The sequence below is a fragment of the Cervus canadensis genome, chromosome 3 (assembly GCF_019320065.1).
Source record: "Cervus canadensis isolate Bull #8, Minnesota chromosome 3, ASM1932006v1, whole genome shotgun sequence".
In the NCBI taxonomy this organism is placed as follows: domain Eukaryota; kingdom Metazoa; phylum Chordata; class Mammalia; order Artiodactyla; family Cervidae; genus Cervus; species Cervus canadensis.
In genome coordinates, this window is record NC_057388.1 from 59,943,800 (window position 1) to 59,963,123 (window position 19,324).

A 19,324-nucleotide genomic window follows, 5' to 3' on the forward strand; every position below is an offset into this window, starting at 1 on the left:
ATATATGAAGCAAAAATTTCAGATCTGCAAAAAAAAAAAAAGAGAGACAGAGAGAGAGAAATAAACAAATTGTAATTGAAGATTTCAACAGTCTACTCTCAATAACTGACACATGTAAACCGAAAACCTGTAAGGATATAGAAGATTAAAAATACTATCAGAAAACTTGTCTTAACTGACATTTCATAAGATTCCACCCTACAATAGCAGAAAACCATTATTTTCAAATGCTCGATTGGGACAGCTTTTTTTATTTTTTTATTTTTTTCATTTATTTTTATTAATTAGAACATTCACTTCACAAAACTGTCCTAGTTTAGGGGCACTAAATAAGTCTCAATGAATTCACAAGAACTCAAGTCACACAAAGTATGTTCTCCTACCACAGTGAAATTGAATTCCAAATGAATAACAAAAGTTCTATGGAAAATCCCCAAAAGTTTCAAAACTATACACCATACTTCTAAATAACGCTAGGGTCAAAAAAAAGAAATAAAATGGGAAATTTGAAAGTATTTTATACAGAATGAAAATTAAAAATACAATATTTGATAATTGTAGGATGCAGCTAAAGCAATAGTTAGAAGAAATGTTATAGCATTAACCAACTACATTAAAAAGAATGGTCTCTGCTTTCACCTTAAAGAACTAGAAAAAAGAAAATTAAACCCAAAGTAAGCAGAAGAAACTCAGAGAAATTAAAAAGAATAGAAAACAAAAAATAAAAAGATGAAATAAATAAAACCAAAAGCTGGTTTTTCAGAAAGAGATAAAATAGATACACCTCTAGTCAACAGATCAGGAGAAAAAAAAGAGAGAAAACACAAATTACCAGTATCAGTAATGAGTGAGTTGTCTTCACTCCAGATTCTACAAATGTTAAAAGGATAAGAAAATGTTATCAACAACCTTATGCCAATAAATTCAACAACTCAGATGAAATACACATATTTTATGAAAGATAGAAAAGTACACTCAATAAAAAATAAATAACACGAACAGTCCTATATCTTTTGAAGAAACTGAATTTGTAATTTAAAAGCTTTCCCATACACAAAACTCTAGGTCTGGAAAACTTCCCTGGTGAATTCTTCCAAATATTTAAGCAATAAATAATACCAATTCAGCACACTCTTCAAAAAAAAATTGAAGAGAGGTAAATATTTCCCAATTCATTCCATTAACTCCACATTAATAACTCATAAGGAAGCAAAATTATATATCAATATCCTTTATAAATATAAATGTAAAAATTATAAACTAAAGTTTAGCAAATTAATCCAACAGCCTGTTGAAAGGAAAATACATCATGATCAAATGTGACTTATCTCAAGAATGCACAGTTGGGCTAATATTCAAAAATTAATCAATGTAATCCACCTATTAACAGACTAAAGAAAAAAATGACATAAAATATTTCAAATGATATCAAAAAAGCATTGAAAAACTTAAATATCTATTCCTAATGAAACTCACAGCAAACCTGGTATAAAAGAGAACTTCCTCAAGCTGGTAAAGGACACCTACAAAATATTTACAGCTATTAATAAAACATATTTAATGCTTAAAGACCAAATGTTTGCTCTCACAATTTCTATTCAACATCATCCCAGAGGTTCTAGCCCAGATTTTAAAAAAAAGCAAGCAAAAAGTAAACTGAATCTCCAGATTAGAAAGGAAGAATAAAAGTGTTTTCACTTGCAGATGACATGATCCTCTATGGAGAAAATCTGATTAAATCTTTAAAAAAAAAAAAAAAGCAAGCAGAACCAATAAATGGTTTAACAATGTAGCATGATACAAGATGAATATACAAAAACCAACTGTATTTCTATGTAGTAGGAAGGAACAATTTGAAACTGAAATAAAATACAATTTGCAAACGCATAAAAATATATTAAATACTTAAGGATAAATCTGCTTAAGATTTGTAAGATAGGTACATCGAAAACAAAAACTCTTAGTGAGAAATATAAAATAAGCCCTAAATGAAGGTCTCTATTTTCATCTTAAGAAACTAGGATAAGTGGAGCAAATTTTACCATGTTCAATATTGTTCAGATGTTGTTTTTCTCCAAATTGATATACAGAATTAAGTCAATTCCAATTCTAAGCAAAATCCCAAGAGGCATTTTTTAAATTGATAAGCTGATTCTAAGATTCATGTGAAAATGTAACTGATCAAAGTTTCAACAACAACTTTGGAAAAAAAATAAAGTTAGATAAATTACATTATCTGATTTCTAGACTTATAAATAGCAAATAAGACACTACTTTGTGTGTGCTAAGTTGCTTCAGTCGTGTCCGACTTTTTGTGGCCCCATGACAGTAGCCTACCAGGATCCTCTGTCTGTGTATTTCTCCAGGCAAGAATATTGGAGTGGGTTGCCCTGCCCTCTTCCAGGGGATCTTCCTGACCCAGGGATTGAACTAGGCCTAATCTCTTACATCGCCTACACTGGCAGGCGGGTTCTTTACCACTAGCGCCACCTGGGAAGCCCCAAGACACTGTTTGGTATATAGAAATAATGATGGACAAAGATAGATAAATGGAACAAACAGAGCAGAAATATATATATACATTCCAATTATTTATATAGTCTTATGATATATAGTCAGAGGATTTTGAACAACTTTTCAAAGACTATTCAGTGCAAGAGGATAGGCTTTTCAAAAATAGTGCTGGCACATTAGATATTTAAATGCAAAAACACGAATTTTGTCCCTATCTCACACCATACACACATATCAACTCAAAATAGATGAGATCCCTAAATGCAAAACATGAAACTAGTGAACTTCTAGAAAAAAACATATGAGAAAAAATCTGTAACCTTGAGTTAGTCAAAAATTTTTTAGATATAACATTAAAATCATGATCCATAAAAGAAAAAAAACTGATAGGTTGGGCTTTAGCAAAATTAAGAATTTCTGCTCTTTCAAAGACATTGTTAAAAGAATGAAAAGATACACCACAGACTGGGAGGAAATATTTGCAAATCACATAATGTGATAAGGGAGTGAAAAGGGCAGACCGAAAAAAAAAAAGAGTACATACTGAGTAGTTCCACTTTACAAAATTTTAGAAAACACAAACTTATCCATAGTGACAGAAGGGAAACAAGTGTTGCCTGGGGATGGAGGGGAAAGGCTAACAAAGCAGAACAAAGAAACTCTTTGGGGTGATGGATACTTTCAGCATAGTGATTGTAGGGATGTTTTCAAAGGTATACATAAACATCAAAACTTACCAAATTGTACACGTTATACATGTGTACATAAGTTATACTCTAATAAAGTTGTTTTTTATAAAAAAAATACACTGAAACTGTGTCTGAGAATTAAAGAAGATATTAAAATGTACCAGAAGATAAGTAAATATTTTATAATCTTAAAATAGAGATCATTCTAAGCACAACATGAAAACTTGAAACTAAAAAAATAAATGAAACTTTAAATTTTACTACCTAAAAATAAAAACTTTATATGTTAAAAAAGCACAATTAATAAAAATTACAAAATTTCTATGCTAACAAATAATTTAGAAATGCAAATTTTAAAAAGAGATGCCACTTTTCACATAACCATGTCAAAAATTTTAAAAGATTTAAATCCAGCTGCTACTCGGTACAAACCCCGATACTGGGTGTGTAACTTCATATAATTATTCTGGAAATAACTTTGGTATTTGAATACAGCTTTCAAATGTGCATATCCTTTAACTCAGCCATTTATCCTCAAGGAATTCCTCCAAATAGAAAGAGAGAAGTACAAAAAAGCTATATACATGGTACCTCCAAACAACAGAAAGTGACAGATGCTCAGTCGTTTCCGACTCTGTGTGACCCTATAGACTGTAGCCCACCAGGTTCCTATGTCTGTGGAATTCTCCAGGCAATAATACTGGGGTGGTTTGCCCTGCCCTTCTCCAGGGGATCTTCCCACCAGGGATTGAACCCAGGTCCCCTTCATTGCAGGCAGATTCTTTACCATCTGAACCACAAGGGAAACAATAGGATATTACATTAATATTAAAATACAAATTTATTCACAAAGATAGCCATATATTTGAGTACCATAAAAGACTGCTACAACAGCATGCTATTTGTTATAACATTTAAGTAAAATTTTTCTGTAAAATGGCTGGTATCATGACATACACTCAATGTCAGCTAACTTAACATCTATTCCCAACCTCCTTTTTCTGAGCCCATCTACATTAGTTCTCAGTCCCCTTTACTGTAGAAGAGGCCATGTGACAATATTATGGCTACTGAGCCATAAGTAGAAATCTGCTCTGAACTTTATGGAAACATGCCTTTCTGATAAAAGTTAACAGTTACTGCAATAGTTATCTCTTTCCTCTACTTCCTGCCTTGTAGTTAGATGACTTAAGTTAAAGCACTATAATGGCAGAAAATGAGGAGGAAAAAAACAGCCTCTTGATGAGAGTGAAAGGAGAGTGAAAAAGCTGGCTAAAAACTCAGCATTCAAAAAACTAAGATCATGGCATACAGTCCCATCGCTTCATGGCAAAGAGAAGGGGAGAAAGTGAAAGCAATGACAGATTTGATTTTCTTGGGCTCCAAAATCACTGTGGACAGTTACTGCAGCCACAAAATTAAAAGATGCTTGCTCCTTGGAAGGAAAGCTATGACAAACATAGACAGCATATTAAAATGGAAAGACATCACTTTGCCAACAAAGGTTGGTATAGTCAAAGCTACAGTTTTTCCAGTAGGCAAGTATGGATGTGAGTGAAAGTGAAAGTGAAGTTGCTCAGTCGTGTCCAACTCTTTGCAGCCCCATGGACTGTAGCCTACCACGCTCCTCCGTCCATGGTATTTTCCAGGCAAGAGTACTGGAGTGAGTTGCCATTTTGAAAGATGGACCATAAAGAAGGTTGAGCACCAAATTGATGTTTTTGAATTGTGGTGCTAGAGAGGACTCTTGAGAGTCCCCTGGACAGCAAAGAGATCAAACCAGTCAATCCTAAATGAAATCAACCTTGAATATTCATTGGAAAGACTGATGCTGAAGCTAAGCTCCAACACTTTGCCCACCTGATCCGAAGAGGCAACTCATTGGAAAAGACCCTGATGCTGGGAAAGATTGAAGGCAAGAGCAGAAGAGGTTGAGATAGTTAGATAGCATCACTGACTCAATGGACATGAATTTGAAAAACTCCAGGACATAATGAAGGACAGGGAAGCCTGACTTGCTGCAGTCCATGAGGTCGCAAAGAATTGGACATGACTTAGCAACTGAACAACAACAAATCCAAAGCAGCTACCTTATTGCCATGGAAGAAGCCAACATACTAGAGAATGCACATTGCAAAGAGAAAAAAAACTGGGTCTTTGATAATATTTACAAACCATCATACCAGCTTTCATACCCACTTCTGGACTTCTCTTTAATCAAGATCAAGAAATTTATATTATCTTGCTTAAATCACATTTAACCATAATCATCCAGACAATTATTTATATATATGTAGATGAGATGGCTGGATGGCATCACCAACTCGATGGACATGTGTTTGAGTAAACTCCGGGAGTTGGTGATGGACAGGGAGGCCTGGCATGCCTCATGGGGTTGCAGAGAGTCAGACACGACTGAGCAACTGAACTGAACTGAACTGATGTATGTAAATATTTTCTGTACAGCCATTAAGCATATTAAAGTTTTTTAGAATTAGAATATTCTCTAGTAGCCAGGATTTGGGGCACTAGACACCTCCATTCAAACACTGTTGATAAAGTTAACTAGTATGGCCCTTCAGAAAGTCAATTTCACATTATATTTCAAAAGCTTTAAAAACATTACCCTTTGGTGGATTCTGTAATTCTGCTTTTAGATACTCATCAAATAAATAATAACAAATTTAGAGAATCACTGATGGAATATATTTACAGTATTAATAAACTGAAAACAACATAAATGCTCAAAACTATAATGCTGGGCAAATGATTTTACAGTACAGATTTATGATAGAATAGCATGCAATTATTAAAAATCATAAAACAAAAATCTAATTACACAGCAAAGTGTTTCATAACAATATGCAAAGTAATATTCTTTGGCGGGATGAAATGCTTAGAGAAAATATTTTTTAAAAGAGTACGGAAATGTAATGAAACATAAGTAGATACTGCTGGGTGGTAGAATTATCAGTAACTTTTGTTTTTTTCTTCTTGGTTATCCATTGCTAAATTTCAGAAATCTTTTGTAACCAGAAAAATTAAAGCTATTTTAAATATACAAAAAAGTACTGAAATAAACAAATAGGAAGAGATGTAGACTAAAAGTTGTTTTATTTCTTCTCTATGAAGAGAATTCATTTATTTCCATTAAAAAATAAACTTGCAATAGCAACTTTAATATCAACATATAAAAGTCACATATAACAAAAACGAATATATTATGAAAAGTAAAAAAGTAGCAAGAGTATTTATTTTAAACAATTACAGGATTCCAGCATGTTTAATATGAATACAAATCTGGAAATTCAAAAGAGAACATGCTGTATTCATAAACTGAATCTTAGGGGAAACTTTTAAAAATTTGTCATTGAGTCTTACTGTTAAAATGAATAAGATGCAAATATACGCTGATGAACCTATGAAACATCAAAACAACTAAGTCCAGAATCAGGACAGAAATGAATGAGTTATCTAAGCTTTCCTTAGTACTTCTATCCAACCAGAGCTTACAGAGTTTCCTTCTCTGGTCAAAAGCATGCATCCTTATTTAATCTCTATTGGTTTCAGCCATGTACAGTAAAGATCAACCACTCAGAAGCCAGTCTTAAACATTTTTCAAAGATATTAATAAACTTAGCATGCAGCATATGCAATTTATATTGTCAGGATAGGAGAGCAAGGAACTAGCATGCTTGTATAAGATGTTACAAAAGCAGTGACTCTGCCCCTTTTACAATCCAACTTTGTTACAAGAAAATTGACTAGAAGAAAGTGAAGGGAAAGGAATAAGAAACCAAAGGCACAAAACTCCTTGTTAACTACAGACACACAAGCACACACACACATGCTCATTCACTCAAATTCATTTGAACTGAAGAATAGATTAAGTGTAATAAAGAGCATCTTGGAGATTTTTCATAGAGTTATATATAAATAAGGCTTTTAAAAAAGACTTCAAATTAATGAAAAGTAAATGTTAATCACTTTAAGTAATTAATAACACAAAAGTTGACTTACCATAAATTTCTAAACCTTGTGGGAAATACTTTGTATTCTAAATCCTATCCACTAATGCAAGGGTGAAGATGCATCTTACAGTCAACAGTGCTGAATTTTAATGATGGATTTAAAAGGGTTGATTTAATTCCCAGATATTTTTTTAATTCCACTTCATCACCGAGAAAGTTAATAGATGTGACACATTAGAAACCCTGGCAACTAAAGATGTTTGATCCAATCAATGCTTCTCTCTTTTCTAACTTACTCAAAAAAGAAAAACCAACACCTGGAGAAAGTCACACCTTCACAAATTATCCCAAATGTTCACTGTGATGTTCAAGCTTTATACATGAAACCCCTTCTAAAACATCAGAGGCAGAGAATGAACACTGTCCCTTCCAACTGCTGAAGACAGCGGAATCACAAACACCTACTTAAGAGATTACTTTTCAGAGGCATAAGAATATACTTTTAAAAGGTACATCACCAAAAACCTACAATGAAGGTTAATAATAAATATTTATATGCTTAGAAAAGGGATATATTCAAAAACCTACAGTAAAGATTAATAATAAATATTTACATTCCAAGCCCAAAAAATCCCACGGTCTAAAAAGAAACATTTGATGTCTTCATTTCTCTATTCCGAAGCAAAATAATGATTATAATAATTTTAATCAAACTTAAAAGGTGCACTTTATTACCTTGTTGATATAAGCCATTTGCCTTTGAACAGGCAAACAAGAGGAAAAAACCCTTGAGGTATTTTTATACTCTGACTTAACAATTATCTGATAATTACCCTATCATTACCTGTTGATGAAGGATTCCATTCTAAATTCTTAACATTTCTGATGTTACAGGCATGTTACTTCAAAAGTCCTACCTGGAAAGAGACTGAGAAGACTGACTGGAGATTTGTTGGTATCAATAGTTAGCTTGTGGCTTGCAGTTTTTGAAGGCTGGCCTGGTAAGCAGACTAATTTCAGAGGAAGTCTAAACTTACATTGGCTAACTCGAGGAATGCCTGAAATTAAAAAGAGAGAAATATATACTCGTAAATTTGACAAATAAGAAAAAACTGTACTACTTCACTAACTGTAGTATGTGGTAGCAACATATCTTAGTTTAAATGTTTGCTACCTGGCCATTTCAGCTAGCACAACTGAAATAACTGGAAAGCATTATCATAATTTATGTTTTTACATTATTATCCAAAGGTACAAGGCAAAAATAAAAATCTTAAAAAGGAGCATAAGTGTAAGCTCTGCCTTTAATAATAATATCATTTTTAAAAATTCACAGTTGAATGTTATATAAAAGATTACATGCAGTTATATTCAATTACTAAACTATTATGAAGACCTTCAAACCTCTAGTCCTAATACAAGACTATCAGGTAAAATGAGCAAAGAATAGGAAGTTTATATCAGGAATACTCTGTATGACCACATCTAATCATTTCTCTATCTCCCCAATCTATTAATCTTTAGCTCTTTTATTTACTGAAGATTCAAAGTATAATTAACAATTTGCAATAAACTATGAGCATGAAAGCAGAATTTGTCCTACTGAAGTTCTAATAAACTTCATGTCATTTTACACATCAACATTAAGAATATTACTTTCATACAAATTAATTTTTCCCAATTCATTTAACTTTACATATCACTTTTAAACAGCATCTTGAAAGGTTTACACAGTCATTCAATTCTCAAATTTTTTCAGAAAGTATAGAGGCATATTGAAATAGGCAATTTCATGAATAAATAACAATGAAGATTTTTATATCAGAATTTAAAGTTTTTAAAAGCCATTCCTTTTAATATTTTTATAAAAAATGAAACCGAAACCAAAGCAAACTAGGCTCTCTACTAATAAATCAAGTAAAGCAATTCTACAACTTTACTCTTCTCTCCTTTTAATCTAGGATTCTATATTTGACTGGATAGGATAAAAAAATAATATACAGAAACCTATATCTTAGTAAACTACTATAGAGAAAGGGAAGACTTAAAATGTTCTACTCTACCTAATGGATCCACACTTTAATTCCTTTATTTCTTTACAGTGGAGTCAGAGGGCAGGTTAAAAATAGGAAAGCAGAAGAAGGGAATTTTGGAGACATGATCCCAAAGTAAGATTCCTAGAATTAGCAATATATTTTGTTAATGCCAACTGGAGTTGTGTGGTTTATTCTACAACCAAGCTGGGAGTACACTTTTCAGTACTACTTATTCACAAGGATAGTGAGAGATCATCAAAAATGGCAAACATATTGATATATGAGGTCAATTAAATACTTTTTCAGAGCATGTGGAGCATATTTGTCATTCTCTTCAATATAATCTATTATCCATCAAATTTTACATAGCTCATTTTTTGCTCATAACCAACAGATGTTAAATTCACTTCTCCTGGAATCCTAGATGCAAATTATAACTGGTGTCTCTTCAGAAAAGTCCCAGGGTATTATTTCCTGACATTTTGTGAGGTTTTAGAGGCATGTGAATTTGTACTTAACAGTGATGAAATGTTTTGACTCAAAATATTATGGTAACATGATCTAAGCTACTGCTCAAACCACAACTATCAATATCATCATAAAAAAAAATCACAAAGTATTATTCTTTCCAACTTCATATATTCCATACATCCCCAAATTATGAATATATACCTACTAATATGCTTCCTCTACAATATATAAATTATAGCCTCAATTAATAGATGCAATCTGGAAAAAACCAGGAAACTGTAGCCTATTTCCATTTCCTTCATTTTAAATGAATAGAATAATGGGGAAAAAAACACTTCATCTTCTGACAATTCTGTACATGCACAAAGAAAAGCTATCATCTATGTACTTTCAACCAAGTCTGAGCTAATTGTTCAAATAAAATTTAACTGTAAATACTCTTTAAAATTATACTGCTAAAACTGTGGCTCAGTTTCACTTGGACCAGGTACTGATTGAATTTGTGGTAAAACAAAATTAATCATGATCAACGCTAGCTTTACATTACTTATATATATTTGAAGATTATTGCCCTAAATCTCCAAGAACCCAGAGCTAAAGAAACTAGTAGTATATACATGTTTTCAGAAATTGAAACAAAAGGATTGCAAGCAGTAATAAACTCAAAAAGGGTAATACATTATAACTCAATTCACAGTTCAGTTAAGTCAGTTAATGACAATATCACACACAAGGGCAATGGTCAGCAGTTGCTAAGATTTGTAGAACCCCTCCAGAATTTCTTTTCTCTCCAAGAATTGTAAACCTGTTTCATAGGACATTTGGAAAACATTACTTTGAAAAATGATGACACATACTTAATAAAATGATTATGGCTGTTTTTTAAATGATGGCAGCTTGAGAAGTTTTACCATCAGGGAAGAAAAAAAGAATATGAAATCCTTTAGAAATAAGTTTAAGGGAACAAAATCTTTAAAAGAAAAATTACAAAGCCAGTATTTTATAATACTTCCCATCAAATTAAAACCTAAACATTTCAAAATATAATGTCTAGTATTTAAACATGGGGTTTATCAGAGGCACATTACTATTGAGGTTTACATTTTCTTAAGAAACTTGAAATGTAAATTTGTCTGCCAATTTCTCTTCAGGCTATAATTGTACCTAAGAACCTGAAGCCAAAGATGTGTAGAGGTATGTGTGAGGGTAATAAGGAAAGGAAAAAATTATTTGTATTTGAAGACTTTCCAAAGTTACTAATAGGGTAGCTTTCAGCTTAGTTGAAAGAGCCTAACTTGCCCTAATTGTCTACCATCAGCAATATTTAGTTGGCAAAATAGGCTATTTGGCTTATTCAACTCTCTCAGTATAATGCTGAGAGAGAAGAAAATTTGGTCATTTGTAATACGCAAATATTGGCCTACTCACTAATCAGACTGACGTTGTTCTACAGTTTTTTAACAAATATAATCACTTCTCCTTCAAATACTTCCCCTGCTAGCTTACTTGAGGAAATGGATAGTCACAAGTACTATGGTGCAATTAATCACAAAATTATGTAACACTTAGAGACAAAATTCACATCAAAATCACTCCTGACAGAACAGTTTTTCCAGGAAGAGAATTCTAATTACCCCTGGCACACCCAAGAGACCAGTATCACTGTCAAGAGGGAAGCCAAAATGTGCTTTAAAAAAAAGAAAAAAGAACTTATATACCAGAGTAGAATAACTATATATTACACATCTATATAATGCCTTTAGAACTCTTTCCAGGGGCCTGCTAGAGTCATTTCGTGTTGAAAACAAGGGGCCCGAAAGCAGTAGCAAGTCTGGTAGCCAGAACTTCCTTGATCCCTTCCTGTTATGTCTGGCTACGTACTGTGCTCCATCTGCACTCATGTTTTACACTGCCCAAGTCATGTAACTTTAATGCAGAAATAATGGAGACTAATTCTTATGGGACAACATAAAACCTCATTTGCTTCTCTTTTTCCACATTGAAAAGCAGGACTGCTTATCTGCAATACAGTCTGAACAGATCAGGTCAATAAAATGGAACAGTCTTTGAAATGTGAAGCTTTGTGTATAAGTAAGATCTAAATGGCAACATATTATTTTTTGCGTACTAGGTGAAGCTGAATATTTCAACTCTACTCCTGAAGCTTAATTAAAATGTTTAAATATAGCATAAGAGATTATTAAAACTGGCTTTAGCTTTGCATTGAAATACTGAAATTTCCATATATTGTGATTTTTTTCTCATAGTTTGATCTGAATTTATAGTAAAAGGGAATAAATTACTTTCAATAATAACCTTTACAGAATTTTTTAAAAACTCAAAATAATTTAAATAATAATACAGAATTTTCTAAAAGTTATTGCAAAATCTTATCAGTTACATGCAAACTTGCAAAGTAAAATGTAAATATTAATTACTAATATTTTTAATAACCCAAACTCTAATTTGACAAGTACACTTCATGCAAGCTAAAAGCTTACTTCTATTAAAATATTTCTCATATAAATATATTTTCACCTTCCAGACACTATGCAATTGAGGTTGTTGGTACCACCACAACTCTATGAATAAATAAGGCCATTAAGTATATTATTTATCTAATATTACCAATTAATATTATCTAATATTAATCTTAAAATGGCTAATAAACTAAGAAAAACCATTCCATTAAGTCTGTGTCTAGAAAGAAAAATAATCAAAGTAGAAGATACTTTCAGAGTGTCTCCCATATAATCTTCCATATAATTTAGAATACTGCACAATTCAAGGACTTGAACCCTGCTCTCAAAGAGCTCAAAAATCTACTAGGGAGACCTAAGGAACAAACAATGAAATTCATATTATGATAAGTATTACAGCAAAGTCATAAACAAAGGATTTAGAGAAGACAAAACAGTGACAACACTGACCCAGGCAAGTTCAAGGGGTCAGATTCTTGATAATATTTCCCCACAAATTCTAAACAAAACAAGGAATAGGCCCATAGACTGAGTACACATGGCATTCTGATCAGACAAAGGGGTGAATCTTTTGGGGTATACAGAATCAGACAATTTAGAATTCAGAATTGTTTTCCTTACTCTTTTTAAGTAAACTAAGATAACAGAGCATACAGGCAAATCACAAGTAACTTACAGACATAAATAGTCAATGACACCTTTGGTTTTGTTCAAAAATGTCATGAAGTTTCATTGTTTCTCATGACTCTGAAACAACAAATAATGAATGACAAATATCTATTACGGAAACATCTATTGTCTTCTCTGTAGCCAAATCAAGGCACTGAATCACCCTAAAGAGGTTGCTAGAGTCAAAACAGCAGTCCATAAAAAGAATTCATTCAAGGGATAATACAACAATTCAATTACCAACCAAATTTCATTTCTGAAATTCATTTTGTTCTAAATTATCTTTTCACTTACCATCAGGATTTCTCTCTATCCATCAGAGACAATGCAAAAAAGGATAGGGGAAAAAGAATACAACAAATTATTTGTCATAAAATTACAGCACAAATTTAATGCACATCTGCTTGAAATATAAATTAAAACTTTAAAGATTCATACAGATGATTTAAATGGCCCTCCAATAAATACGAGCCAATTCACAGTCGAAGAATATAACATGAGTAACTGAAATCTAATAATATATTTGCTCTTCCATTCTCACAAGTCCATGAGAGGGTGTTATTCCAGTATAAGTGTGGCAAAAAGACGTAAAGATATACGATCTAACCAAAAACAAACCAGATTCAACATGTAAATGACATCAGAGCATTACATGAATTTTGGGGGGAAAAAAATGAGCTAAAGGCAAATAAATATAATTAGTATTTCCAGTTAGCCTTGCTTATATTATAATTTTAATTAGTAGATATTATTATGGAACAATGCCTTTTCTTTCCAGCTTGTCTAAGTATCCTTTTACTTTTATAGACTTGTTTTTAATTTCAAATTAGCTTTCAACCAATTATTTATGCATTTTTAGTAATAATTTATAATCTTTCAAATTCCATCTTTACAAAAGCATAATAGCTAAAAATGGTATGTGCAACCATAAGCTCACCAAATGATTTAATAACTTTATAGAGTAGTTTTAAGCTTTTGTCTACTTGCTAGGTATTGCATTTATTTATTTTAAATTTATTTTCAACTACTTTTCCTTAAAGATAAATGAAATAACTAGTTGAATTATGGCATCAACAATCTCTACAACTATATTTTCAAGGAGTAGCAAAGATAAAAAGTATAATTTTTTATCCTATGATTATTGAGATAGTCAATTAATGATACATTATCTAGAGATTTTAGCCAACATGTCCTATTTTTTATTTCATAACTCACTGAACATTTCAATGTTCTTTTCAGAAATATCCAACTAAAATGTCCATCATTTCTTGATCCCTCACGGAGGTCTTGTATTTCTTTCTGAAGCCAGCTTTCTCAAAGCTGCTTAAACATAAAATATTTACACTACCTCATATTTTGAAAATATAGGTAAAAGGTTAAAGTGGTCACTCTGGCTAAAAATTATTTTTTATAATTTAAAATAAAATTATTTATAAAGATGAAACAGATTTTGAAAACTTGTACTAAAGTTATAAAAAAACACCTCCAAGCATAGAGTTGTCAATGCATAAACCAGAAAATTCACTGAGACAAAATAAGAACTACAATTTTAAAAACACTGCCAAGGTGCCTCATTAGCACAGTAGGTAGGGTGACAGTTTCATAAAAATATTGCTAAGTAACCAAAGTGGATATCAATAGAAAAAATATGAATATGGCATCTCTAAGGCTTTTTAAACTAAGACAACTGTACAGAAATGCTTAAAAACACAAATGCAACACTACTGAAATAGCCTATCAGTTATACTATATTCAAACTTTTTTAAAAAAGCAATGACTAATTATTATTTATCAATCAACTAATTGTCAAACTGTTACTATGAAAAATTCACTAAAAACACACAAAGAAACTATAAAATTGAATCCAACTTGAAATTTATAATAACTGGATCTCTACTGGTCTAAAAAGAACTTTTTGATCTATTAGTTTCTTGAAATAATACAGATCCTGTTCTTAAGTATTTTAACATGTAAGATATTAAAGAGTTTCATTTAATCACTAAAGCAGTGTCTGAAACTCTAAAGACTGCCTTAATATTAGAGTAACCTATATGGCGATTTTTACTAATTCAGACTAGGCTTTTCTGTTTAGCTCAAATACATGAAGTCTGACTAGATAACATTATTCTAGTGAGAATAAAAAATATCATATTCACTATTAATTGAAAAGATAGAATCAAACATTACATATAGAAATCAGCTGAATAGACTTATCACTAATTATTCTTAACACATGAAAGTAACTTGGACAGATATTTTTTATTTAACTGTGTAATAATATTTTTTCTTTTAATAATAGTTACAATATGTCTTCCCATCTTAAACACTTAAACATTTAACCCACAACTCCAGTAATTTAAAAGAAGTGATTATTAGGCTTATAAATTTGTGAACTATATGTTTACCTGTTGGTCTGGAATAAGAAACAACAGCATTTCCTTCCAATTCAGGTGGTAAATAACTTCCTTTCAGATAAACGGAAAAGCCTACAGTTCTAGTCATATCTGGTGCTATAAGCAACGTAAAAATAATATGTTACATAATTTCAGGCAATTATTATTAACAACAACTGAAATTAGACATACACTGCATGCCAGCTACTGTCCTAAGCATTTTATATAACACTTGCATAGATTAACTCATTTAATCCTCACAACAACCCTACATGGTGGCCACTATTATTATCTCCATTTTTGGTGCATGAGGAAAATGACAACAGAGATTCAAAAGCTTGCCCAAGGTCATGTAGTTAAGACAGAGGTAGGCATTGACTCCAGAACAGGGGTACCTGCCATTCCACACCACTGCGTTTCTTTACTCAGATGAACAGGCAAGATGAACAAAGAATAAGGTACACAAAGGGAAAGAGAATTTGGGAGTGGGAAATAGTGCTTTACCATGGCTAGAACACAGACTGCAGGAGAAAATGAAAGGGGGAACTGGATATGGATGTAACTAAACTTGTAGCAACTTAACAGATTGTACATAGCCTTCCATATTCATGTACTTGACCTCCAACATGTATTAGACAGCTATAAAAAGTTTTCAACTGGAAAACATTAATTATCCAGAGTGTTTTAGAAAGACAACTTGGAAGTACTGTGAAAATTTTACAGATAAAGTAAGATGCCACCTACAAGTTTACCTCAACCACTAACCATTCAGTTCACTGATTCAATGAGTACTTATTGAGTTTCCACTATTTGCCACATACTCAGGTAAAGGTTAGTTATATAAAGAAAAAAAAAAAGAGATGGTCTTGATTATTATGGGTAAAATTAGGGTTCCCATCTAAACACTGGCATAAAGAAAAACAGAAAAAGACTTGACAGACAATTCAGAAGTCATTTTATCAGAATTAATGACAACTTGGATGTAAGTGGTAAGAGAGACTCTATACAAATAAATCTTACAAAGAGTTGTCATTTATTACCTGTCTACTATTTTAAGCATTATTACAGATATCATATTCATTTTCTAATTAAATCTAATTAATTTTCTGATTAAATTCAAATTAAAATAGTTCTGTAAGACAGATATCATTATTCCCTTTCTGTAGAATTAAAAAAAAAAAAAAAAAAGAGGTTCCATATAATTACCAAAGTGGCTTGCCCATGGTTACACTGAGTGAATGTTAGAAAGTGAAAGTGAAAGTCACTCAGTCGTGTCCGACTGTTCATGACCCTATGGACTATACAGTCCGTGGACTTCTCTAGGCCAGAATATTGGAGTGGGTAGCCTTTCCCTTCTCCAGGGAATCTTACCCACCCAGGGATCAAACCCAGGTCTCCCGAATTGCAAGTGGATTCTTTACCAGCTGAGCCACAAGGGAAGCCCTTGAGTGTCAGAGCCAAAACTCAAATTCAGGACACACTCCAAAACCAATAAATATTCTTTCTAGTGACTCAATAAATAGCTCACTAGAGAAACACCATTAAAATATCCTTCCAAAATATAGTAATTAAGTACAATTGCAGGTCCATTTAGTTAAGAAAATGGCTTGAAGATCTGTAATTACTATGGCTCAACAGCCATTCATTGAATGTCCATGACTGATGTTTAGAGGGGAAATATAAGCAAAACAACACATTGATTTCAGTAAAATTCCTGATATATTCAGACTAGAAATATAGCCATGAAATAAATCTACTAATAAAAAAATTAATAAAAAAAAACCTCACACCATGATAGACTTTCAGCCAAAAGAAAACACTTACCCATAGATTCAAAGGTGAACTGATCATCAGTTAGTACTAAAGGTGGTTGCACATAGATTGATAATTTGACCTTCTGCAGTGCCACTCGATTCTGCAGTGTGACCTAAGAAAATAGAAATTGCTGTTAACAGAAAATTACATTTTTTCCAAATTGATAGAATACTACAACTACTTAAAAAATAACAAATAATTAGAGAAAGACCATCTAAGAAAAAAAATGAGCTATCACAAAACATAATGTGTAACATAAGTAGTAGACTAAAAAGCTCTACCCAGTTAGAAACTGGACAAAGGAATCAAACAGACTTTTTCTCCAAGAAGATATACAAATAGCCAACAAGCATATGAAAGAATGCTCAAAATCGCTGTATGAAATACAAAGTAAAACCACATTGGACTACTACTATACATCGACTAAAATGCTATACTCAAAAAGGTAAAAACAGGTGTTACCAAGAATGTGGAGAAACAAGAACCTGCCTAAATTGCTGATGGAAATGTAAAATGGTATAGCTAATCAAGAAAAAAGTCTGACAGTTTCTTTTAAAATTAAACATAAATTTATCATTTAACCTCATAATTCCTTACAAAGAGAAATAAAACAAATGTCCACCCAAAATCTTGGACACATGTATCAGCAGCTTTATTCACAATAACCAAAATTAGAAACAATCCCAGTGTCCATAAACTGATGAAGTGCCAAACAATATATGGAATATCCATACCATGAAATATTATTCAGTAATAAAACTAAATGAAGTACTGGTAGATGCTACAACATGGGTACATTACATTATTAAGATGTTAAATGAAACAAGCCAGTCACAGAAAGACCACATATTATTTGATGCAATTTATATGAAATACCCAGAGTGGGCAAATCTACAGAGACAGAAAATAGATTAGCAGTTGCTTGGGGATGGTAGTGGGATTGAAAGTGGGGGTGTGGAGAGAAAAGAAAGTGACAGCTAAGGAATACAGAGTTTTTACTGGGGTGGGGGACAAAAATGTTTAAAAATTAAATTCTGGTGATCATTCTGTGCATGCTAAGTCACTTCAGTCATGTATGACTCTTTGTGACCCTATAGACCTATAATTGCATGGTATGTGAATGATAACTGAATAAAGCTATTAAAAATGGTCTATCAATAGCAGACCCAAAAAATCTTCCCTCATGTCTGGCGAATAATTACATCATAAAATATTATATGTGTTAATTCTTCTTTACATAGATGTGGTATTATGAATTATTTATTTTATCTAGTATCAGTATATCACCTTTTTCAGAAGTTAATTGCTCTGTAAAGATTTCCTTACTATGTAGGTATTTGCTAGTTTAACTACATATGTAGTTTAAATACTACATTTTCTTCTGTGGCTTAAAGCAAAAATAGCTGACATACTACTCTAGAAAACATCAAAGAATGGCAATATTGACTAATTGACTACATATCTAAGCTGGCTGTACTTCCAAACTGGTGCTCTTGGTTGATGATGCTAAGAAAAAACCCTCCCACTCCAATTAGAATTAATAGCTAAGAATTCTGGGGTAATAGACTGCCTCAGAAATAGGGTGAGTATGGGTTGAGAAGGCCAGGACTTCTCTCACTCCCCCTAAAGAGAAACATCAGTAGAATTCATCAGGCCCAAAGATGTTTGCTGGGCCACAGTGCTAAGGGAATCAAAGAAAAAGCTTAAAGATCTGGCTTCCATTGGGAACATTCTCTCTCTGGATTTTATCTCCTAAAAATCCCAGTCTCTTTGAATCATCCCCTTTGGATAAGTTTATCCACATGGCAAGCTGGATTTATTATAGTCACTAGTCGGGTAGCGTTGCTAGACCAATTAAGTCACAATCTCTGGGGGCAGACCTGGGTATTGGTATTTTTCTTAATAGTTCCCCAGGTAAGACCTACGTACAACCAGAGCTGAGAAGCTCTCTTCTACGTGGGTTCTTTTTTGCCTTGGAGCACTTCAGTCTTGCTACTATAGTATACGAGACAGATTCATTTCACTACTAATTAGCATAATGCAAGAGAATGGCTTCCCTGGTGGCTCAGTGATAAAGATCTGCCTGCCAACGCAGGCGATGTGGGTTTGATCACTAGGTTGGAAGGATCCCCTGGAGGAGAAAATGGCAACCCACTCCAGTATTCTTGCCTGGGAAATCCCATGGACAGAGGATCCTGGTGGGCTACATTCCAGGGAGTCACAAAACAGTTGCACATGATTTAGTGACTGGGCACAAGCAAGGGCATACTTAATTTTAAAGAAAAG

General features: G+C 32.5%; 1 protein-coding gene across 4 annotated transcripts in view; it reads right to left on the bottom strand.

The window, feature by feature from the left end:
* The window catches only part of BBS9 (Bardet-Biedl syndrome 9), a 461,674-nt gene that overhangs the window by 233,380 nt on the left and 208,970 nt on the right, over positions 1 to 19,324 (bottom strand). For all 4 annotated transcript variants that reach the window (XM_043463234.1, XM_043463233.1, XM_043463231.1 and 1 more), the window contains exons 13-16: positions 17,048 to 17,150; positions 15,236 to 15,340; positions 13,125 to 13,139; positions 8,092 to 8,232 (exon numbers count right to left, since the gene is read on the bottom strand). In XM_043463234.1, the coding sequence (XP_043319169.1) occupies positions 8,092 to 8,232; positions 13,125 to 13,139; positions 15,236 to 15,340; positions 17,048 to 17,150 (364 nt within the window). The remainder of the gene's footprint in view (positions 1 to 8,091; positions 8,233 to 13,124; positions 13,140 to 15,235; positions 15,341 to 17,047; positions 17,151 to 19,324) is intronic.